The following is a 25,471-nucleotide window of genomic DNA, read 5'->3' on the forward strand; positions in this document are numbered from 1 at the left end:
GGAGTGATAATCTTACAAAGGTTATAGGAAACAGGAAAATAAATGAAAAGGGAGATATGCTTTATTGAGACTACATATTTGTCCTCTCTGGGAGCTCAATAACAATTATACTTAAATGAAAATTAAGTGTTTAAAAATGAGAGTATTAGTACATCTGTCACACTTATCATTAATTCATAACTGGTATGCCTAGGATATCAGTGAGCTAACAAACTCATAAATAACCCTGCTTAAAATGTCCAAGTATGCAGCAACACAATAATAGGGGGCGACTTCAACACCCTACTGATAGCACTAGACAAATCATCAAGGAACAAAGTCAACAGAAAGACACTAGACTTAAATTGCACCAGAACAAATCGACCTAACAGATATTTACAGAACATTCTACCTAAGAACTGTATAATATACATTATTCTCATCAGCACATGGGACATTCTCCAAGATAGACCATATGATAGGTCACAAAACAAGTCTCAATTTTTTAAAAATCAAAATGCTATCTTCTGTAACTTCTCAGACTACAGCAGAAAAAACTAGAAATCAATTCCAAAAAAAAACCCTTAAAACTATACAAACACGTGAAGTTAAACAATCATCTCTTGAATGATTTTTGGGTTAACAATAAAACCAAGATGGAAATTTAAATTATTTGAAATGAATAACAGTAACACAAATTATAAAAACCTCTGGGATGTAGCAAAAGGAATGCTAAGAGGAAAGTTCACAGCACGAAATGCCTACATCAAAAAGTCTAAAAGATCATAAATTGACAATCTAATGCCACACCTCAAGGAAGTAGAGAAATAAGAACAAACCAAACCCAAACCTAGCAGAAGAAAAGAAATAAAGAAGATCAGATCAGAGCTAAATAAAATTAAAACAAGAAAAAACACAAAACACCAATGAAATGAAAAGTTAGTTATTTGAAAAGAAAAATAAAATTGATAGACTATTAGCTAGATTAACCAAGAAAAGAAGTCATAAACTCAAAAGTCAAAAGAAGAATAAGCTCAATTAGAAATGAAAATGGAGACATTATGACCAATACTGCAGAAATACAAATGATCATTCTAGACTATTATGAATACCTCTATGGACACAACTAAAAAATCTACAGGAAATGGAAAAATTCCTGGGAACTTATGACCCTCCTAGCTTGAATCAGGAATAGATAGAAATCCTGAACAGACCAATGACAAGCAGTGAGAAGGAATCAGTAATAATAATATTAAAAAACTGTGAAAGAAAAAAAAGCCCTGGGTCAAGTGGATTCACAGCCAAATTCTACCAGATATTCAAAGAAGAACTGGTCCCAAACCCATGAAACTATTCTAAAAGATCGAGAAAGAAGGAATCCTCTGTAACTCCTTCTATGAAGCCAGTATTACCTTAATACCAAAGCCAGAAAAGGACTTAACAAAAAAAGAAAACTACAGACCAATATCTCTGATGAACATAAAATTCTAGCAGACTGAACCCAACAGCACATCAAAAAGATAATTCATCATGATCAAGTGGGTTTCATCCCAAAGACACAGGATGATTCAACATATACAAGCCGATAAATGTGATTCATCATATAACAGAATGAAAACCAAAAACCATATGATCATCTCAGTAGATGCAGAAAAAACATTCAATAAAATCCAGCATCCCTTTATAATAAAAAACCCTCAACAAACTAGGCATAGAAGGAACATACTGCAGAGTAACAGAAGCTATATATGACAAACCCACAGCCAACGTCATACCGAATGAGGAAAAGTTGAAAGCATTCCCCCTGGGAACTGGAGCAAGACAAAGATGCCCACTTTTACCACTTCTATTCAACATAGTACTAGAAGTCCTACCCAGAGAAACAAGGTAAGAGAAAGAAAGAAAGGACATTCAAATTGGAAAATATGAAGTTAAACTATCTCAGTTTGCCAATGTTTTGATCATAAATAATCCTCCAAAAGACTCTTAGATTTGATAAATGAATTCAGTAAAGTCTCAGGTTACAAAATCAATGTATCCAAATGAGTAGCACTGCTATACACCAACAATGACCAAGCTGAGAATCAAATCAAGAACTCAATCCCTTTTATAATAGCTGCAAATGAAATAAAATAAAACAAAATATCCAGGAATATACTTAACCAAGGAGATGAAAAATCTCTACAAGGAGAACTACAAAACACTGCTGAAAGAAATCATAGATGAGATGACACAAATGAAAATACATTCCATGCTCATGCATTAGAATCATCAGTATTGTGAAAATGACCATATTGCTCAAAGCAATCTACAGATTCAATGCAATTCCTATCAAATATCAACATCATTTTTCACAGAATGAGAAAAAAAAATCCTAAAATTCATAGGGAACCAAAGAAGAGCACAGATAGCCAAAAACAATCCTAAGCAAAAAGAACAAATCTGGAGGTATCACATTATGTGACTTCAAATTATACTCCAAGGCTATAGTAAACAAAATGGCATGGTACTAGTGTAAAAGTATATACAAAGACCAATGGAACAGAACGGAGAATCCAGAAATAAAGGCAACTACTTACAACCAACTGATATTCAACAACGCATTCAAAAACATAAATTGGAGAAAGAACACACTATTGGTACTGGGAAAACTGGATAGCCAAAGTAGAAGAATGAAACTGGATTCTTATCTCTCGTTATCTACAAAACTCAACTGAAGATGGATTAAAGACTTAAATCTAATACCTGAAGCCATAAAAATTCTAGAAGAAAACCTAAGAAAAACTCTCCTGGATGTTGGCTTAGGCAAAGAATGTATGACTAAGACCCCAAAAGCAAATGCAACAAAAATAAAAGTAAATAAATGGAACCTAATTAAACTAAAATGCTCCTGCGGGGCAAAAGAAATAATCGTCACAGTAAACAGACAACCCACAGAATGGGAGAAAATGTTTGCAAACTATGGATCTGACAAAGGACTAATGTCAGGATCTACGAGAAACACAAATAAGCAAGAAAAAAATAATCCCATTAAAAATTAAGCAAATGATATGAATAGGCATTTCTCAAAAGAAGGTGTAGAAACGACGAAGAAACATGAAAAAATGCTCAAAATCACTGATCATCAGGGAAATGCAAATTAAAATCACTTTACCCCAACCAGAATGGCCATTATTAAAAAGCAAAAAAACAATACGTGAAGACGTGGATGTGATGAAAAGGGAACACTTGTACACTGCTGGTGGGAATGTAATTTAGTACAATTCTTGTGGAAAACAGCATGGAGATTTCTCAAAGAACTAAAAGTAGATCTATCATTCGATCCAGCAATCCCACTACTAGGTATCTACTCAAACGAAATGAAGTCATTACATCAAAAAGACAGCTTCATGAATATGTTTATCATAGCATAATTCACAATTGCCAAGATACGGAACTAACCTAAGTACCCATCAACCAATGAGTGGATAAACAAAATGTGACATATATACACCATGGAATACTACTCAGCCATAAAAAAGAACAAAACAATGTCTTTTGTACCAACTTGGGTGGAACTGCGGGTTATTATTCCAAGTGAAGTAACTCAGGAATGGAAAACCAAATACCTCTGTCCTCACTTATAAGTGGGAGCTAAGCTATGGATATGCAAAGGCATACAGAGTAGCATAATGGACATTAGCAACTCAGAAGCAGGGAGGGTAGGAGGAAGAAGAGGGATAAAAGAACTACATAGTGGCTACAATGTATACTCCTCTGGTGAAAGGTACACTAAAATCTCAGGTTTCACCACTATACAATTCATCCATGTAAACAAAATCCACTGGTATCCCTAAAGCTATAGACATTTTTTTTAATGGTAGAAAAAAGTAAAAATAAAATGTCCAAGTACGGACATAGTAGACTGCTTTGTTTTTCTTTCTTTTTTAGGCTGTGAAATTCAAAGATATAAAATATTTTGTATTAAAAAGTAACCTTCCCTTTGTTTTATTTGTTCTAGATCCCATCATATAATGAAATTTAATTAAATCAATTTAATCCTACATAATCTCAAAGAGTATGAATCAACTTACAAAAAAGGAACAAATGCTTAAAGAACTAAAAAAAAAAAAAAAAAAAAAAAAAATGATGTGAAGGGCTGGGCGTGGTGGCTCATGCCTGTAATCCCGGCATTTCAGGAGGCTGAGGCAGGCAGATCACTTGAGGCCGGGAGTTTGAGGCCAGCCTGGCCAACATGGCAAAACCCTGTCTCTTTAGCCAATTAAATTCACAAAAATACACAAAAATTAGCTGGGCATGGTGGCACACACCTGTAGTCCCAGCTACTTGGGAGGCTGAGGCACAAGAATCACTGGAATCTGAGAGGCAGAGGTTGCAGTGAGTTGAAATTGTGCCACTACACTACAGCCTATGTGACAGAGCAAGACCCTGTCTCAAAACAAAACAAAACAACCTAAAGGACATACGTAATTTAAGGGTTTGGATTTGTGTTATAATTTTTTTGTTACTCAACAAGCATTTCGTTCAAGAATAGTCTTTGAGGGATATATTATGCTAAGCATTGCAGTGTGCAGAACAACGAACAGGAAATGGCTTCCCACCTTAAGAAGAATGCAGCTTGAGGAATATCTTTAATATGAAATTCAAAGACAGAATGTGATAAGTGTTATAAATGAGGTACAAATGCTATGGGAATTGATAAAATTTAGAATCATTTTGGTATAGATGGCTACTGGGTGGCAGACAGACCACTGAGATAAAACATGATAATGGGGAGGATTAAACAGGTAGAAATGAGCAAAGATAGGGAGCTGAACGAGAAGAGCATAGCAACAAAAGATAAACTGGGAAGTTTTGGAGACTAGAGGTACCCTCATGTGGCTCTAGCAAAGAAAGAAAAGGGAGCATCAAAGAAACAAGGCTAGAAAGGAACTTTATAGGTAGGCAATGGAAAGCCACTGAAGGATTCTGGGTAGGACAGGCACATATAGTGCAAACGGAGAAGAGGCAGGAGAGGCACCAACAGTAAGGTCAAATTCAGAGGCTAGTTTTAATACTATGTCCCGTGGTACCTGTGAGCTTTGCAGAGGTCAGGGACATGGAGGGCTAGAGAAGTCCCAGGGGACAGTGAGCAAAGGGCAAAGCCCCCAGGTTCTGAATCAACTGAAAAATCCTACTCTGTGTGTGTGTGTGTATATATATGTTGGGGTTATAAGTAAGATTTAGTTTGAAAAAAAAGACTTTTTTTTTTTAACTTTTATTTAAGTTCAGGGGTACATGTGCAGTTTTGTTATACTGGTAAAACTGTTATTGGGGTTTGTTGTACAGATTATTTTGTCACCCAGGTGTTAAACCTTGTACCTATTAGTTATTTTTCCTAATCCTTTCCCTCCTCCCACCCTCCACCCTCCAAAAGGCTCCAGTGTCTTTTGCTCCCCTCTATGTGTCCATGTGTTCTCATAATTTAGCTCCCACTTATAAGTGACAGCATGCAGTATTTAGTTTTCTATTTCTGTGTTAGTTTGCTAAGGATAATGGCCTCCAGATCTGTCTATGTTCCTGCAAACGACATGATCTCTTTCTTTTCTATGGCTGCATAGTATTTCATGGTATATATGTGCCACATTTTCTTCATCCAGTCTATCACTGATGGGTGTTTAGGTTGATTCCATGTCTTTGCCATTGTGAATAGTGCTGCAGTGAACATTAACATGCATGTGTCTTTATGATAGAATGATTTATATTCCTTTGGATATATACTTAGTAATGGGATTGCTGGGTTGAATGGTGGTTCCATTTTTATCTCTTTGAGGAATCCCCACACTGCTTTCCACAATGATCAAGCTAATTTACACTCCCACCAAGAGTGTATAAGTATTCCTTTTTATCTGCAATCTTGCTAGCAACTGTTATTTTTTGATTTTTTAATAATTGGCTAATAATTCTTAATTAAAAGTCACCAATCAATGATTTATAGAAAGGAATTTGAGGCTAACGGGCTGATTTGGTAACCAAGAAGTCATGAGGGAACACTGATGAGAATAATTTTAATAGTGTTAGTGTGAACAAAGTCACCATGTAGCAATAAGTTAAGAAGAGGTTAAAAAGTAATGTTTTAGGCCGGGCGCAGTGGCTCACGCCTGTAATCCCAGCACTTTGGGAGGCCGAGGTGGGTGGATCACGAGGTCAGGAGATCGAGACCATCCTGGTGAAACCCCAGCTCTACTAAAAATACAAAAAATTAGCGGGACGTGGTGGCAGGTGCCTGTAGTCCCAGCTACTTGGGAGGCTGAGGCAGGAGAATGGTGTGAACCCGGGAGGCAGAGCTTGCAGTGAGCAGAGATCACGCCACCGCACTCCAGCCTGGGTGATAGAGCAAGACTCCGTCTCAAAAAAAAAAAAAAAAGTAATGGTTTAGCATTGAGGGAAACATGTAAAAGGAAGTATTGTGAGATTCAAAAGGTAGAGAAATATTCAAATTATATAATACTCAACAGACTACAATATTTCATTAAGGCAGAATGTTTTTGTCCCTAATAACAGAAAATTTCAGCTCCAACTAGAGGAAGGTTAAAAAAAAAGAAAAAAGAAGGAACTCATAAAAAGTGCTGAAGGTCAAACATCTCAAGAGTTGGTTCATTCAGCTGTTCGATGATATAAAGAACCCATCTTTCTCCTCTGCCATCCTTGGCATATTAAGCATTATCCTTGACCTAGCTCCATTTATAGTGACAAAATGGCGATAGCACCTCAGCTTCTTGCCCTTGTGAAAGCATCCAGAGCTTGAAAGGGAACATTTTCTTCTTGTCTTTTCTTTTTTTTGAGACGGAGTCTTGCTCTGTCACCAGGCTGGAGTGCAGTGGCGCGATCTTGGCTCACTGCAACCTCCACTGCCTGGATTCAAGTGATTCTCCTGCCTCAGCCTCCCCAGTAGCTAGGACTGCAGGCGTGCACCACCACGCCCAGCTATTTTTGTATTTTTAGTGGAGACGGAGTTTCACCATGTTGGTCAGGATGGTCTCGATCTCTTGACCTCGTGATCCGCCCACCTTGGCCTCCCAAAGTGCTGGGATTACAGGCGTGAGCCACTGCGCCCAACCTTGTTTATCTCTTTTTCAAAAGAAAGAAAACCTTTCCCAAGGCCCCATAGACTCTTTATATCTCACTGGCCAGAAGTACATCAAGTAGTTATGCAAAGGGAGCCGGCTGCCTCATAGACTGTGATTCGCTGGCTGGGCTAGGAATAGGGTCCACTTCACCTGAACCACACACCATAAAAGAAAGTAGTATGTGGACAAAACAAGTGGTGTTGTTAGGACAAAGGAGGAAAATGGCTATTGGCTGGGTAGTCCACAATGCCTGCCAAATTAAGCTTAATAAACATTATCTGATACTGCTGTTGCAGATTGTATCATTAGTGCAACATCCCCAACACACTCCCTTTTATGAGAAGTATATCTATACTTCCTAATATCAAATTTTACCACTTATGAGAAGAAAGAACTATTGATTGCCTTGGAAAATTACACAAAACAAGAGCTTCTATTTCAAGGCATTCATTGACACAAGACTGTTATGAGAGAAAGTCTGCTTAAAATGCAGGCTTTCCAGAGATTTCATCTTCAAATTCTTTTACCTGATTTCCCTTTTGTGTATTAGCCAATGGAGCATAGTCATTAAGCTTTTTGTGTATAAGTGAGACAAAAAGTATCTGTAGATAATGATAAAAGATGCTATTTGCCAAAGGTCTGAAGCAGGACTTCAACTGAAAACCACCACACAATTGGAAAAAATACAAAAATAATAGCAAGGAAGAAAAACACTTGGAATATCAAATTTATTTTCATTCAGCGATATCTTTGTTCATATTACTGTCCTCTTTGTCCTGTATTATACAGTTAATAATTATTAGCCTTCAACCAAAAATGAGGGGAAATTTTCAATTACTGATTAATAGTAATAGTTTAAAAGTTCTCACTAGGAAATGAGATGATTTCACTCTAAAATGCAACAAAAAAATAGTAGCAGCACTATTTGATGATAATTTTGAAATATACATTTTGTTTTCTGTTCAGTCATATTTAGTCTAATTCACTTGAGAGGAAAAAACATTGTGTCCCAAGAACTTCATTAACAAAGATGGGGCCGGGCGCGGTGGCTCAAGCCTGTAATCCCAGCACTTTGGGAGGCCGAGACGGGTGGATCGCGAGGTCAGGAGATCGAGACCAACCTAGCTAACACGGCGAAACCCCGTCTCTACTAAAAAATACAAAAAACTAGCCGGGCGAGTTGGCGGGCGCCTGTAGTCCCAGCTACTTGGGAGGCTGAGGCAGGAGAATGGCGTAAACCCTGGAGGCGGAGCTTGCAGTGAGCTGAGATCCAGCCACTGCACTCCAGCCTGGGCAACAGAGCGAGACTCCGTCTCAAAACAAAAAAAAAAAAAAAAAAAAAAACAAAGATGGGTAGTGGGGTCCAGAAAGCTGCCATTTTAAACATGTGTATACAGCTCTCAGAAGAGTTCGTTAAGAAGAGAAACAACGTGTGATCAAAAAAGGTGGTCAGTGTGAAGGTGCCTGCTAGGTGTACAACAGGCCAGGTAAGAGAACCTCCAAAGTCTCAGTGAGGAAAATTCCAACACAGTAAGCAGGCTGGCATTACCCTACAACAGTCATTATCACTGATGCTATTGAGCCTGCTTAGCAGCAGAATCACAAGTTTATATCATACTATTGTTAGCTTACTTTCAGCTAGAAAAGAAATGAAGGCTTTGGGACGAGCAGCAGAAAAGAAGAAAAGAACCAAGACAGAGGAGTTTTCTGAAATTCCTCATAATTCACAATGCATAGCCCCTCAAGTTATGAATAAACTTCAGAAGGTTCAAACACTAGAAGTTCAAATATGTTGATGAAGCTTAACTAATCATTTTCTAGTCTCAAAACTGGCCCAAAAATTCCCATTAGAAATGGTCTAATTCCCTTAAAAATGAATGGTTTTAGCCAGATGAAACTATCCAGTGAAATTCCGTATTTGCTCCCCATCTATCTAATGATAGCTTGAGTATACACAAGAGGTATCAAGAGAAAGACAGCAGGGAAATAAATTCAACCAAGCTGGTTTGGAAAAAATGCCTGAGTGTCTGTGTTTGTGTCTAGCATAAAACAGAGAGACTGTGTTCCAGAAAAGCGATCCAGGTCATTTTACAGAGAAAAGAGCTCCCCAATCATATATTTCCAACAAATGTCTAGAAGTGTATAAACTACATTAGGTTAGCTAAACCTCATTCATCATTTACTAGAAGGATGTGTATGTACACAAATTGCAATGGACCAAATATAATATGTCAGAAATTAGACTTTGATAGCGATTCAAATAGTGGTATGATCTAGTTCTGCCCTTTGAATTTATGTCAATTTAGAGACCTTTACCTTCTGAAGTTCAATCTCACCTAATCTTGTTAGAGAGCTTTGGAGCAAGGACTACAAATTTCATCAACCAGTGTGCTGGTCAGCTACCACGTCATATTAGATGGTTTTAGTGTTTTTCAAAGAAGCAACTCAGAGTATATCCTTTCAGCAAGGCTGTTTAAATGAAGGTTTTAAAAAATCTAACAATCTATTAACGTAATTAACCAACTAGACCTGCCTAAAGGAAGTATGAATATAATAATAAATTCACACTACAATAAAATCACATTTTTAAGGAATAAATGCCTAGTGATTTGGGAAAAAATAGGTGAAATGGCTCTTCTAAAAGTTGATTTAAAGATTGTTTTATTTACAAAAAAAAAAAAGCAGCAAAGAAAATGGGAGAGAAGTGTAGAAAGAAAGAACAGATGTTAAAATGGGATCGTGCCATGATTAACACAGCTAAGATAAAGAAAGTATTATGAAAGATGAGACAACAAGGTAGGGTTCTGTCTTTGGCTTTAAAAAGGATATTATAACTAAACATGATATTAGTATAATCAAATTAACTAAAACACATTTTAAAGCTCAAATAATGTGTAAAGTGAGTAAAACAAAGCTTAGGATATAGTTGCTGCCCCAAGGAGTTTGCGATCATGATGGGTGGTAATCACCTGAAAAGTTAATTATGAAAGATACAAATGGAAGTTCAAAACCACAATGAAAATGGTGTTTTACAAGGCTGTGTGAGATTAATCACCAAATGTATGGTACAAACAGTAAGTGAGAAGTTTAGAGGGCACAGTGATCAAACAGGACTAGAAAATTTTAGGAAATCTCTTTTGAGAGGATACGATTTGACTCCTACTCTGTTCTCTAGTCCCTCCTCAGCTTCTACCCTCCCTCTATTCAAATAATTGCTCCACTGATGAATCTCATTGAGTTTGTCTTCATTCTAAATTCTTTGGCTTCCTTCCCTCTTTCTGTCCTAACTCAGAAGATGTATCCTCCTTTCCTGAAAATCACAGCTCCACAGATTCACTTCCTCTCCTCATCTGAATCATTGTACCAACAACTATTCATCTTTCTTGTCCTTGAAACCATCTCCTTCAAGTTTCCCTTTTTCATTAGTCCTATTCCTCAGTCTATAAACATGCTAAGTTCACTCTTGCTCCATGAAGAGTTCCTTTGACCTGCTATAATACTACTCCCCGGCTGCCAGCATTCTGGGCAGTAGGGCCTGAAAGTTTCACTGGTGAGGATGTAGATTCTCACTTAACCCCTAATTTTTTTTTTTTATTATTATACTTTAAGTTCTACGGTACGTGTGCATAATGTGCAGGTTTGTTACATATGTATACTTGTGCCATGTTGGTGTGCTGCACCCATCAACTTGTCAGCACCCATCAATTCATCATTTATATCAGGTGTAACTCCCAATGCAATCCCTCCCCCCTCCCCCCTCGCCCCTCCCCATGATCGGCCCCGATGTGTGATGTTCCCCTTCCCGAGTCCAAGTGATCTCATTGTTCAGTTCCCACCTATGAGTGAGAACATGCAGTGTTTGGTTTTCTGTTCTTGTGATAGTTTGCTAAGAATGATGGTTTCCAGCTGCATCCATGTCCCTACAAAGGACGCAAACTCATCCTTTTTTATGGCTGCATAATATTCCATGGTGTATATGTGCCACATTTTCTTAATCCAGTCTGTCACAGATGGACATTTGGGTTGATTCCAAGTCTTTGCTATTGTGAATAGTGCCGCAATAAACATATGTGTGCATGTGTCTTTATAGCAGCATGATTTATAATCCTTTGGGTATATACCCAGTAGTGGGATGGCTGGGTCATATGGTACATCTAGTTCTAGATCCTTGAGGAACTGCCATACTGTTTTCCATAATGGTTGAACTAGTTTACAATCCCACCAACAGTGTAAAAGTGTTCCTATTTCTCCACATCCTCTCCAGCACCTGTTGTTTCCTGACTTTTTAATGATTGCCATTCTAACTGGTGTGAGATGGTATCTCATTGTGGTTTTGATTTGCATTTCTCTGATGGCGAGTGATGATGAGCATTTTTTCATGTGTCTGTTGGCTGTATGAATGTCTTCTTTTGAGAAATGTCTGTTCATATCCTTTCCCCACTTTTTGATGGGGTTGTTTGTTTTTTTCTTGTAAATTTGTTTGAGTTCTTTGTAGATTCTGGATATTAGCCCTTTGTCAGATGAGTAGATTGCAAAAACTTTCTCCCATTCTGTAGGTTGCCTGTTCACTCTGATGGTAGTTTCTTTTGCTGTGCAGAAGCTCTTTAGTTTAATTAGATCCCATTTGTCAATTTTGGCTTTTGCTGCCGTTGCTTTTGGTGTTTTAGACATGAAGTCCTTGCCCATGCCTATGTCCTGAATGGTACTACCTAGGTTTTCTTCTAGGGTTTTTATGGTATTAGGTTTAACATTTAAGTCTCTAATCCATCTTGAATTAATTTTCATATAAGGAGTAAGGAAAGGATCCAGTTTCAGCTTTCTACTTATGACTAGCCAATTTTCCCAGCAGCATTTATTAAATAGGGAATCCTTTCCCCATTTCTTGTTTCTCTCAGGTTTGTCAAAGATCAGACGGCTGTAGATGTGTGGTATTATTTCTGAGGACTCTGTTCTGTTCCATTGGTCTATATCTCTGTTTTGGTACCAGTACCATGATGTTTTGGTTACTGTAGCCTTGTTAGTATAGTTTGAAGTCAGGTAGCGTGATGCCTCCAGCTTTGTTCTTTTGACTTGGGATTGTCTTGGCAATGCGGGCCCTTTTTTGGTTCCATATGAACTTTAAAGCAGTTTTTTCCAATTCTGTGAAGAAACTCATTGGTAGCTTGATGGGGATGGCATTGAATCCATAAATAACCTTGGGCAGTGTGGCCATTTTCACGATATTGATTCTTCCTATCCATGAGCATGGTATGTTCTTCCATTTATTTGTGTCCTCTTTTATTTCACTGAGCAGTGGTTTGTAGTTCTCCTTGAAGAGGTCCTTGACATCCCTTGTAAGTTGGATTCCTAGGTATTTTATTCTCTTTGAAGCAATTGTGAATGGAAGTTCATTCATGATTTGGCTCTCTGTTTGTCTGTTACTGGTGTATAAGAATGCTTGTGATTTTTGCACATTAATTTTGTATCCTGAGACTTTGCTGAAGTTGCTTATCAGCTTAAGGAGATTTTGGGCTGAGACAATGGGGTTTTCTAAATATACAATCATGTCATCTGCAAACAGGGAAAATTCGCAAATCAATAAACGTAATCCAGCATATAAACAGAACCAACGACAAGAACCACATGATTATCTCAATAGATGCAGAAAAGGCTTTTGACAAAATTCAACAGCCCTTCATGCTAAAAACGCTCAATAAATTCGGTATTGATGGAACGTACCTCAAAATAATAAGAGCTATTTATGACAAACCCACAGCCAATATCATACTGAATGGGCAAGAACTGGAAAAATTCCCTTTGAAAACTGGAACAAGACAGGGATGCCCCCTCTCACCACTCCTATTCAACATAGTGTTGGAAGTTCTGGCTAGGGCAATCAGGCAAGAGAAAGAAATAAAGGGTATCCAGTTAGGAACCCCCCGTTTTAGTGTGGTATCCTGGCTCTCAGTTACCCTAGGCTTTCCTTAAAGTTCTATTGCACATGTACTTTATTCTCACAGAGTAGTCTCTTGTTAAAATCAACTTCCAAGGTTACAGCTATTATTTCTATTTGGACTACCAAACCTACATCCTTAACACTGACCTCTACTCCGAGCTTCAGGCTTGCATTTTCAACTGTTACACAAGAACATAGCATTGATTTTCAGGTTTCTCCTCCTTGCTAAATCTTTGTTCGCAAACTTTCCTGTACTTTAGAATCACCTGGGGAGGTTACAAAAATATCTATGCTCAGGTTACACACCTAGATATTCTTATTAATTGTGCATCAAGGTCACTGTTCTAAACAGAGTTAATTATCTTCCCTTTCAAAGCTGTTCGTTATCGAAATGTGTCCAACTTCAGTTAATGGTAATACCATTCTCCTAACTGCTCATGCTCAATTCCTTTAAGTCATTGTTAACTCTTCCCTCAGGCTCCATCCCCTAGATACCAAATCCTATTATTTCTTCTTCCAGACTATCACTCTTACTTTTTTCCTTATATTATCACAGCCACTGCTTTGCCTCGGCCTGCCTTTAGTTATTGTAGTAGTTTCCTAATTCATTGTCTTGACTTTCAGTCCTTCCTTTTTCATCCTACCTTTGCCATCTGTTTTCTATGACCAAATTCAGTCATCAAAAACACACAGGGCACACCAGTAAAACACAACTCTTCAGCCTGATATCCAAAGCTGTCCAGTATATAGGTCAAACTTTTTCAGGATCTATCTTTCACTAAGTCCTCATCTCTTGCGCATAAACACATGGATGCTGTATGCTCAAAAAGCCAAACTATTCACTGTTCACTTTCGATGTCCCTCATATTTTCCCTTTTCCATACTTTTGACCATGCTATTTCCTATGTCAGGAATGCTGTCCCTCCAACATCTTTCTATTACCAATTTAGCTGAATATTACAGACCTCCACAAAATCCATCTTCTCTTAGGCCTTCCCAGAGCCCATCAGGTTGAAATAATGTTCCCTCCCCCAGTTTCTGTATCTCTTGTATGTATTGCACAGTCTGCTTTAATTTAGAACTACATTTGTGCACATCTTTCTCCACTGCTAGGCAGTAAGCAAGGAGAGGTACAGTATCCTGTCCAGAGCTACATCATCATGTTGTAGTTACATTTTAAATATTAATCTATTCTAAGGATGAATAAAAGCAGTATAGATGGAGAGAATGAGAAAAGCCATAAGCAAGAGCAAAGAACAAAAAAAGGAAAAATATATTTGGAAAAGGGTGGGTAAACTAGAAGAATTAAGAAATAAAACATTGACACAAATCTTAACTAAGCAGCTAGAATCAAATGATGGGCTAAGAAGTTTGTCCTTTCCCTTGTTATGGAAGGTGTCTAAGAAGACTGTCTCAATGATTATCTAATGCATTTGGAACCTAAGTTTTTGTTGTTGTTGTTGTTGTTGTTGTCAGTAAAGGGAAAATAATAACAGGAGTTAGGACTCCTGGCATTGTTGGGAAGAATGAAGAAGCAAACCCAGGTAAAAGGCTTTACATGAACCTAAACTATAGCAAGCCCGTTGTGAGTGCTAACCCTATCAATAGAATATGTTGTATAAACACACTCACACACACAATGGTTACACAATAATATCTAAGATGTCAAAATTAAACAAAGGTTTTCTGCTTTTGATTTCCAGAGACTGAGAAAGGAATGAACATGTGTGTGCATGTGTGTGTGTGTGTCAGAGAGAGAGACCTCATGAATACACTAAGGTCCATGAAACGGACTTGGGCAGCCTGTGGAACAAATGCCTCTAAAGACAGCTGAGGCAATGTTTTTTAGCTTCTACCACATTTCACTAGACACATGCTTCCTTCTTTAATCTTTCTCCTCTGTTCCTTCTCTCTTCTTTCTAGTCTCTCTTTTCTTTTGTCTTAGTCTCTTGATTTAGGCTTCCTTTTTTCCTTCTCCCTATTCTCACTCAGGGAGGTCCACGACCTTGCTGAGCTCTGCAGGAGGTAATGCTAAACAAGTATTGGCCTCTGCAGGCCAAATGAGTATAAAAATGAGAAGCCGCTGCCCCAATCCAATGCAAAATGGCCTGGAACCTGCAGAAAGATGGTCCCTGAGTTCTGCCTGGCAGGACCTCCGATCTAGTTAATGTTTCCTGAGAAACATAAACCTTCATTTAGGCACAGTGGGAGCTAAGACTGGGAATGTTCTCTGAGTACTGGTAGCAAAGAGCAGTACAGTACCTTAAAAAACACTCTGTCTCTGGTAGCATTACAACCGCATAAATGGCTATATTCCAAAGAGAAAGAACAAGCAAAACATGGACAACTCAATGCCATTTGACTACACCAAATGGGAGAGATACTCTGGGTGTGAGAAAAGTTAAACAAGCATTTGGAGTATTTAGGGTGCTGAGTGCAGGTGTGTGTACATTTGAAAACTGCCATTTAATAAGAAGGCCTAGGCGACTCAATAAACACAAAAGCCAGAGCGGAGTAATCCCTTTAGCAGGCAGGGCTCTCCCAGGCTCAGCCTGCTCCCCTGCCAGAAACAACACATTCCAGGAAAAAGTGTAAGTCACACACTGAGGTAATTGTTTCACACTTTCAAAGAATGTACTTATTAGTTTTAAAGTGTTTTTTAGAAGCAATTCTGTATCTTGCCTTCTTTTTTTGTGCTTAAATACTTATATTAATAGATTTTTTAAATGTTTGACCTCCACTATGTAGCACAAAGTGCTTCTAATGTGTTTACTCTATATCATATCTAAAATTGATCAGACTGAGTTACAAAATGTGAGATCTGCCAATAAAAATGGCTGCTTTCCACAGACTGTAAGTTTGTAAACAATACCAAGCATCTTTGCAACTTTAGGTATTGCAGATTCAGAGATCAGGTATTCTTGGACTAAATAGGAAAAAAGTAAGCTACCTATTCCTGTCAATGACTTTTCCCTGTGTTGATTAGAGACATCAAAGAATTTTACTCCCAGATTCTTGCTGAGCCAAATGTTTCCATTCTCAAGGCCATCAGCAATGGAAGTATAGTGTGAAAAACAAAATAAGATATGCTTTTTTTTTTTTTTTTGAGACAGTCTTACTCTGTCGCCCAGGCTGGAGTGCAGTGGCACAATCTCGGCTCACTGCAACCTCCGCCTCCCAGGCTCAAGCAATTCTCCTGCCTCAGCCTCCTGAGTAGCTGGGACTACAGGCACATGTCACCACGCCTGGCTAATTTTTTATATTTTTAGTAGAGAGGGGGTTTCACCATATTGGCCAGGCTTGTCTTGAACTCCTGACCTCATGATCCACCCGCCTCAGCCTCCCAAAGTGCTGGGATTACAGGCATGAGCCACCACACTCAGCGTGCTATGCTCTTATACACTACACAGACCATGACCATTAGCTGTCCTTTGACCTAGTATATATTTTTATTTTCCCAACCATTTTTCTCAGTCATCTCAAGAGAGTGGCAGACCATTAAAAAATTCCTCATCTTAGATCCACCCATATGTCTTTTTTTTTTTTCCACCCATACGTCTTATAATATGCAAATTTAAGTGCCTCAAGGAGATTAGAAAAACTATTTTTTATTGAATTCTATCACAAACTTAGTAACCACACTGATCTTCAAAGAAGGACTCACTTTTGTTTCTGTCTTTCAAAAAATACTTTTGAAGAAAAGTTACCCTTCTGATAACGAAAAAAAGGGGTTATTGAAAAATCCACAGTAGAAGAAAGAGTTCTCCCTAGATACTGTAAATCAGGACTATGTTTATATAATTCAGTAGGAAAGGAACCAGATCGGATACTGGCTTTTAGAAAGATTTCTGCACAGAAGAGGTGGAATTGGTAATGTATTTATGCTCATTTGCTTGCATCAAGAACCCCATTCCATTTCAATCTGCCAACATCCTAATTAAGATGATCTGAATCTTAGGTAATCTATCATTCTAGATCTAAGATAGCCCAAAGTACCTTAGACAAGATGTTACACTATGTGCTTACACCGAAATGATAAGACCACTAAGCAGAAAAGCATGTCTTCTCTCATGTCTGGCCTGGCACTGGGCAGAGCGCAGAGTTCTCTGTCGGCACTCAATAAATAATGGCCAGGCCTTTGCCTGTTGTTTTCCTTTCTATTACTTTAGGCACAATTTAATCTTACTAGATCATTTCTGGTTCCTTTCGATAACATATACCTGTGCTCTCGTTTGCATGAGGAAGACAGCAAAGTGTCTCAAGCAGTTCCTTATAAATGTGTGCATCAGTATATGTGGGACTGACAACACATAAATGCAATTCCCATTGATTGCATTAGTGCTGTTTCTGAAGATCTTATATTAAGGAACATGCTAACTCCATGAGCTTCTGAGCCAGAAAAGAAAAGAATGTAGAGCCAATACTTTGTCTCACCAATGCTGTGGAAAAATTAGGATCAAGTTCTATTCTAAGAAAATATTAGCCAGTTGCGCTATTACCCGAGAGATACCGTAAAATACAGAGAAAACATCTTGCCAAGAAGCTCCCCAGATCGACTCCTTTATATCCCTTCAGTTAAAGAAAGTTACCCATAATTCATTAGCATAGATACTGGGTTAAGACTTGGGCATCTGGTAAACAAACAAACAAAAACACATGCTAACACTGGACTTGCCCTCTCTTGACATCTAAAGAAAGGTCTAATGGGTATATTGTAAGCAATATACCCAAGTCAAAGGCCACATAGATGTAAATTATCAGCCAATATCTAACACTTTCATTCACAGGGCTGAGCAAACATATATAAGGAATATCCTTAAGCTTACTCTTCTGTTATTGTTGAACAGATAACATTGATGACCTTCATAGTCTGATATCCATTTCCAAAGGAAGATGACTTCAGTCTAAGAGCCTCAAAGAAGGCAGATAAAATGAGCACAATCCTAGAGTTCAAAGCAGCTAACTCTCTGTCTCCTTTCACTAAAGAAATGAAGATGTTGGTTGGGACTCAGGCTAGGTCACCCTTGTAGTAGCTGTAAGTTTTCTGAATTTACAATAAAATCTTCAAATATTCTTTGTTCTGGAAACGTATCTGTTTCCTTAAAAGGGGTGAAGGAACTGTTGTTGCATGCGTTCAGTATGCAAAGTTGGATAAGTCATATGGGGAAATCCTGGTCTCCATTCTAAGATACCTGTAATAATGCATGCTTTATAGGTGAAAAATAAAGAAAGAGGAGATTAGAATAGTTTAAAGGAGGCTATGTATAAAATTTAAAGATGCTTTCTTGCTTTCAGAATTTTTGTTTTTTTGCCTTGAAAGGTCAAAAAAATGTAGCTTTTGTTAGGTGTTATTCACTATGTTTTGAAATCCCTTCAGTTGTAGACCATGAAAAAATGGAACATACTGAAAGCCTAATCAAGGTGATAAACTTTCACCAATCTATCTTAAAGTAAAAATATATAATTATAAGCATATTTTCAATTCTTAGATGTGACTGCTGAAGCTCTATTTCTAGAACTGGTGAATTCTATTCTCTATTTTCATGTATAAAAGATCTCACAGTCCTGAGAAAACACTTTTTTAAAAAATGAAATACAACAAATAAGGTATGCTGCCAAGTCCTAGGGGAGAAGTTTCCCAGAGTCTTTGAATTTCCTCCTATCCTCCCTCTTTACAAGATTTCTAAAACCAAGTCCTTTCCTGCAGTCTCTCAAACAAGGTAAAAAAAGAAAAATACCCCCTAGATATATTCCTTAGATTTTCTATTATGCTTCTCAAGCTCCCAGTAGCTTCTGAAGTAAACCTAAGATGAATTCTGGAGTTATTTTTTATCATGTTTTAATTTGAGTTCCTCTTTAGGTCTAAGATGAAATAGATGATCATAACTGCTGTGCTTGGAGATGTATTTCATGGCACAATCTGTACATGACCTGTGCAAGGTCACATCATGGAAAGAGGGCTGACATAATGGCTACGAAGCCAAATCCAGCTTTTAGTCATGGAGAACTTCAGGGTAACCTATTTAAGTATGCTGTATTTATTGCAATATAACAATAAAAATTTCGGCTTAAACAGTATGTTTAGGTTTATTCTGTATAGAGACCTCACTCTGGCTTGGATTATATTAATAGAGACATAGGAGGAATTATTGTCAAATCACTGATCATTAAGGATCGTTTTTTGTCACATTGTTGTGTCTTGGTGCAGACTGTGGCAGGCTGGCCTACTCATCATCTGCAACAAGGGCCCAGGTTCCAGCCACACCACAGTTTTCACACCTGTCTATCTTGGTATGTGCTATTCTCGCTGCCCATTATTTTCACCTTGGCAAAAATCCTGTCTACCTTTCATTTAAAACATGAATGCCTCCCTGTAAATTGTTCTTTAATAGTCCAAGGTAGGTTTAGTTATTTCCTTCTCAGTGTATTTATAGCACTTTGTTCCTATCTGTATCAGAGTATTTATCAGATCCATTATTTATAACTTATTATTTATTATAATTATTTATTCGTCTCTAGAAAATGAAGGCTTGTCCACTATCCTCAGCAAGCTAACACAGGAACAGAAAACCAACCACATGTTCTTACTTATAAGTGGGAGCTGAACAATGTGAACACATAGATCCAGGGAGGGAAACAACACACACTGGGGCCTGTCAGCGAGGGGACAGGTGGAGGGAGAACATCAGGAAAAAAAGCTAATGCAAGCTGGACTTAACACCTAGGTGACGGGTTGATAGGTGCAGCAAATCACTATGGCACATGTTTACCTATGTAACAAACTTGCACATCCTGCACATGTACCCAAAACTCTAAATAAAATAAAATAAGAAAATGAAGTCTTGTGTATTTACTCCTACTTAGGATTTACTGCGTGCCGGGCACTGTTCTAAGCACTTCAGGTGCGTCAGCTCTTTTAAATCTGTATCACAACCCTTTGAGGTGGATATTATCTTACCTCTATTTTATAAATGAGAAAACGGAGGCACAGGGAAGTTAAATAATTTTCCCAGGAACACACAGCCAGTAAGTGCCAATCACTGAACTCAAGCAGTCTGGCTTCAGAATCTGAGCCTTTCTATTATTATTATACGTGTTTGCCCAAGGGAGTAAAAGAAGCAGTTCATAAATATTAAATAAATAGAAAGCATGAACATTCTGATTTTTTCATAGTTTCTTAAACTTAAATTAAGAAATATATTTTGTGTTAAATTGATTTCAAATTCATCCTTGAGTATGGATGAGTTCATTTTTCCAGAGAAAATTCAGCCAAGATTGTGGAGAGAGAACTAGTTGGGAGGTAGAGGCCTGGGGTTTTGCTGACTGAATCATGTCAAGATCTCAAAATCTCAGGGCCTCCGTCAACTTCTGCATCTGCACATACCTACAAAAGCCTCTCCTTGTAGCTGCTTTTAGATGCACTATGCTGTGCATATAATGTGACATGAAAATGCTCTGGAATAGAAATACTATTAAAAAGGAAAACATGAATGTTATTCTTGGTAAACTGATGTGATTCAAGGTATTTTCGCCTTTGGCATAATGTAAGTGGAGGGTTTTTGCTTGGTTTTCTCTTAAGAAGTAAGGCACCTTAATCATTAAGAACCAGATGTATTTCTTTTTCTTCTTGATATTTAAATTCATATCTCAAGTCCCTCAGCTCAATGTCACCTATTTTACCTCTTATCACTTTTTAATTCTTATATTTTTAAATGTATTCTTATTTTTTATTTATAATAATTCTTGTTCATTGAGAGGTTTGGAAAACTCAAAGATATTCAAAAATATATAATTGTATATCATAGGTATCCTCCAATATTTCCAATTCTCTTCTAAAACATGATTTTTATGGTTATATAACCATTACATTTCATTAGAATGAAATTTAGCATAATTTAATCAAATCATTCTTATTTTAAACATTTCAGTTGATGCCAATTGTTTGCTACTATAAGTAACAATGCAACAGACATTCTCTTATTCATTTTGGGTGAGGATCATGTAGTCCCCGCAGGAAAAGGGTCTTTCTAGTGCCTATTATAGAGGTTCTCCAACAGCTTATTGGAATGCAGATTCCAGAGCCCCACCCATGAGGTTCTGGTATGGTCTGAGGAAGAGCCTGGATAGGTAGGTCCTCTTTTTGAGAAACGCTGACAAGGCTTCTCTTTGATAACACTTTCTCTTTCTCACTGGGTTATCAACTTCATTCTATCTCAATGCCTCCTTAAACAATAAGCTGATTTCAAAGCGTCCATTTCAAACTGGCGCTGGTGAATGTACTCATTTCCAACATAGCTCTTTCATTAATTTAGGTCATTGTGCTATCTCTGCAGTCCACTTTGGCATGCTCCCACACTACCCCCACTCACCCCACCCCACCCACTCATATCCCATACCATAGCCAGTAAGAGGTTTTTATAGTGCAATGCAATGATGTCATTTCTCTTCTTATTCCAAAAGCCTCCCCTTGTACAACAGCAGGGAACCCAGCTTCCCTTGCACATTTCTCTCTTTCTAACCACACTGGCCTGTTCACTCCCTGATGCCCTAATCTAAATCACTTCTGCTGGCCCAACCTCTTGTGACTCCCTTTTCTTTTCTTTCATAGCACATCACAATCTGTAAAGGCATGGGTTATTAAAGTCTGTTTCCCACACCTCACCACAAGCTTCATGAGACAGGCACTGAAGCCAATTGTTCATCTCTAATGCCTCGTCCCACACTTGGCCCTGAGCAGTACCAGTGAAAGGCAGTATGCTGGGTGGTGATGAACATGGGCTCTGTGATCAAAGGGCTCCCAGCTCTGCTACTCAGCAGCTGTGTGACCTTAAGGAAGTTACCTAACCTCTCTTTGCACCCCCTTTCTCCATCGGGGATTAAAATAGAGCCACTTTAAAAATTTGTCATGATAATTAAATGACATAATACAGAAATGCTATAGAATAGCATCTGGCATGTAAAATGTAGCCAATATAGGATAGCTTCTAAAAAGTAGGCATTCAGTGTATTCTTGTTAAATAAACAAAATACAATGAAGCTTTTTTAAAGTGATTTTCCCAACTCAGTCTCCTGAGTAGCTTAGATTATAGGCACGTGTCACCATACCCAGCTAAAATGAAGATTTTTGACTTGTTTTTTAGAGACAGGGTCTCTCTCTGTTGCCCAGGTTGGAGCGCAATGGTGTGATCCTAGTTCCCTGCAGCCTTGAACTCCTGGGCTTAAGCAATCCTCCTGCGTCAGCCTCCTGAGTAACTAGGACTGTAGGTGCATGCCACCACGCCTGGCTCATTTTTTTCTTTTTGCAGAGATAAAGTCTTGCTATGTTACCCAGGCTGGTCTCAAACTCCTGACCTCATGTGATCCTCCTGCCTCAGCCTCCTACAATAAGTTTTTAACTGTGTCGTTTCTCATCATCTTTCCTCTCCCCACTTCCACACACAGCCAAAGCATTAGCCCAGTGAACTTCTCCCTACAACCTACTCCTTAAAATAGCTCCAAGTCTGCCCTGAGAAATCTGCTAAATACACTCTCCATTCCATATTATTAGTTCCAGCTTTGATCCTTTCATCACATCACTTCCTAAAATACGTGCTCATGTGCCAAGCCACCTCTCCACCTTCCTTTAAATATTTCCTGAAATGCGACCTTCTTCATGGAGCCTTCTTTAAGTGAAACTGAGCTCATCATTCTATCCTCTGTTTCCAACAAATAAGTTAAAGGCGTTGTTTGAGATTTAAAAGCCGTAAATTGTCTGAGCTTTTCACTGGCTGCATGGGTCTCAACATTGCAGGGCTGGATGGGTTTCTCCTCTGCCTGCATTTAAAAATGTGAGTCTAAGAGGGCAAAGTGTTTATTTAACTTGCTCTGTATACATTTAGCACAATGCCAATCTACATGGATGCTAAATAAATGTGATTTGATGATGATTTACTTACTTTGTCCAAGCCAGGAATAAAAACCATGAACTCTTAAATCTGTTTCCCCCATGTTACAATACGTTTTATTCTGGATTTATTATGAGGCTGGTTTTCACAGATGCAAAAGAAAGGAGTGATTACATGAAAATATCAAATTAATAACATTATTTTCCACATTATGAGTCCAAGGATACCTTTAGAATAGTGCCAGTCTGTATTAAAAGGTGCTTCATTTAAAGTTCAATTGCATATGTTTTATGGGTTATTTTGGACATCTAAAATGAATAACCAAAACACGTCAATACTCATTTTTAAAGTACTTGTTGTATTCGGTGCATGTACCATTATGGAGAACTTACACTCGGAGCAAAAAGATTTGTAGCAAAGCATATGACCTTCTTCCCACTACAATGACCATCCCCTAATTAGGCAATGCATCTGATAGTCATTAACAGGAATGAGATAATGAATCACTTTCTCTCTTCTTTGTTAATTTGCTGTAACCAAGCGGCTAATGGATGTCAGAGCTGAGTGATTGCACTGATTATAGTGATTTATAGTTGCAACAAAACAATTTAAAACCATTCTGATTATTCATGTTAAAGATGCTTTATGTTTTGTTTACTAAATGTTTTATGTCTCCCTTTCTCTCACCCCTAAAGTACTGTCCCCCTCCTTCTCTGCCACTTTTCAAAAAAAGACCTCTTCCTGGAAAACTTGGAAGTTGAAGGCTTTATTGTTTTAAACTAAGCCATTTCATTTTGCTTATATATAGAGAGATATAAAGTTTACCCAGTAGAAACAAAAAGCCTTAGGGTTGGAAAGAGAACTTCAGTGGTGCCTAGTTCAAAAGAAGACAGAAATAAGAGGAAATAAGGAAAACTTCAAGCCACTTACCTTGGGGCTTCCAGTCCCTTCCTCATCCTCCACAGACACATCAGTAGCCAGTATCTCGGCTTTGATGGTATCCAGAGCCCTGAGAATCCAGCTGTGCTGCCGTTTGATTTGCCTCTGCAGCTCCTTCCATTGACTTGCAATCATCCGCAGCATGTCCTTCAGTCCTTCTCCAAAAGGAAGGGAAAGCAGAAGTTGTGGGCCTGAATGAATCTTTACTCATTATTTTTATTTAGTAAATTAGATGGCTATTTTAAACAATATAAATATTTTTAAGTGACTATTACCATCACCTGCCATATCAGCATTTGTCACTCAGAATAGAAACAGGCAATTCTCGACAGGAGGTATAAGGGTACAAAAAAGTGATAACCACATAGATCACTGGCTTGGAAACTGACTTAGACTCAGTATATTGACTTAAAAAAATACATGAGGAACAAAAATCACAATGTATAAAAATTAGCAACATTACAGTTTCACATTCCAAATAAAACGCTCTGTGTGTATCTGTGTAGAGACTTCATAATGATAAAAAAAAATCCATGGAACTAGGTCAAGTCAATTCAATGAGAAATACAGTAAATAGGCCAGAATTAAGACAGCAGTCTTTAACATTAGCAAATCCAATTAATACTATCTTTTTCCTATTTAGTTTTGTTAAGCTCAAACCTAGAGCCAAACTGTAAGTCATCCTGTCTTATGGTCTTCTAGTATCAGGATAAGTATAACCAAATGCCAAAACTATTTTTCATTTATTATCTGTTCCTTATAAATATATTAATACTGGAGTAAGAATTGGTTGAAGGCCAAAAACTCTGCAAGATGCTCATGTGTGTGAAGTGGCAGGGAAATAATTTAGACTGCTTGCCTTATATCTGTAATGATATCTGTAAGTACCCTAATGCGTATGCATTATAACCATATACACAGTTCTCATTCATTATCTTAATGTTATTTCCAGAGCACCTACATCAAAAAGCATGTCAATGTGAAGTTTTCAAGAATGTAATTTCAACTGAAACTCAGGCGAACAGCAAGCCCAAAATAAAATGAACAGACCATTTGGAGGCAGTATTTCATCTTATAAGTATCACAGCATTGTATGCAGTATATGAAACATTTATAAATCCTGAAGGTCAATCTGATAATGTAAATATTAATAATACATAAGGAAGTGAATATATGCAGTAATTTACAGCAATGCTTCTTCATTCTTAATAGTCTGGAGACATAAAGACTTGCAATATTTCAGGAGGATTTACCTGCTTTGTGAGATGCAATAAGCTCAAGAAGTTGGTGTCCTTCCTCCTCCACAGCTTCCTTGAGAGCACAATGACTGTCTACATTCAACTTAAAACTCTGCAAGGAAAAATATGATCATCAAACCCTGGCAAGGCAGTTACACATAAAACATCCACATAAAATTACTTGCTACTTTTTATCAAGAACCACACAGCCCAATTTACCCAATAGACAAACTAATTTGCAATACTAAAAGCTATTGATATTTGGGATCTGGGCTCAAAATGTTTCCACTAGATTAGCTGAGTGCATCTGTTTGGAAACAGCTGACAAACCTAGAAATTCATTAGGTTTTTATGAAAAGTCACATCCCGTAGGCTATATCAAGAGTA

The 25,471-nt window shown here is 37.8% G+C and overlaps 1 protein-coding gene across 2 annotated transcripts in view; it reads right to left on the bottom strand.

Annotated features, from left to right (window-relative positions):
- Positions 1–25,471, bottom strand: part of AKAP6 (A-kinase anchoring protein 6) — a 653,085-nt gene that overhangs the window by 227,637 nt on the left and 399,977 nt on the right. The window contains exons 7-8 of one of the 2 annotated variants that reach the window (XM_030931392.1): positions 25,100–25,196; positions 23,838–24,001 (exon numbers count right to left, since the gene is read on the bottom strand). In XM_030931392.1, the coding sequence (XP_030787252.1) occupies positions 23,838–24,001; positions 25,100–25,196 (261 nt within the window). Of the gene's footprint in view, positions 1–23,837; positions 24,005–25,099; positions 25,197–25,471 lie in introns of both variants that reach the window. The other variant, XM_030931393.1, reaches the window with a different exon arrangement.

Source organism: Rhinopithecus roxellana, chromosome 5 (genome assembly GCF_007565055.1).
Source record: "Rhinopithecus roxellana isolate Shanxi Qingling chromosome 5, ASM756505v1, whole genome shotgun sequence".
Classification (NCBI taxonomy): Eukaryota; Metazoa; Chordata; class Mammalia; order Primates; family Cercopithecidae; genus Rhinopithecus; species Rhinopithecus roxellana.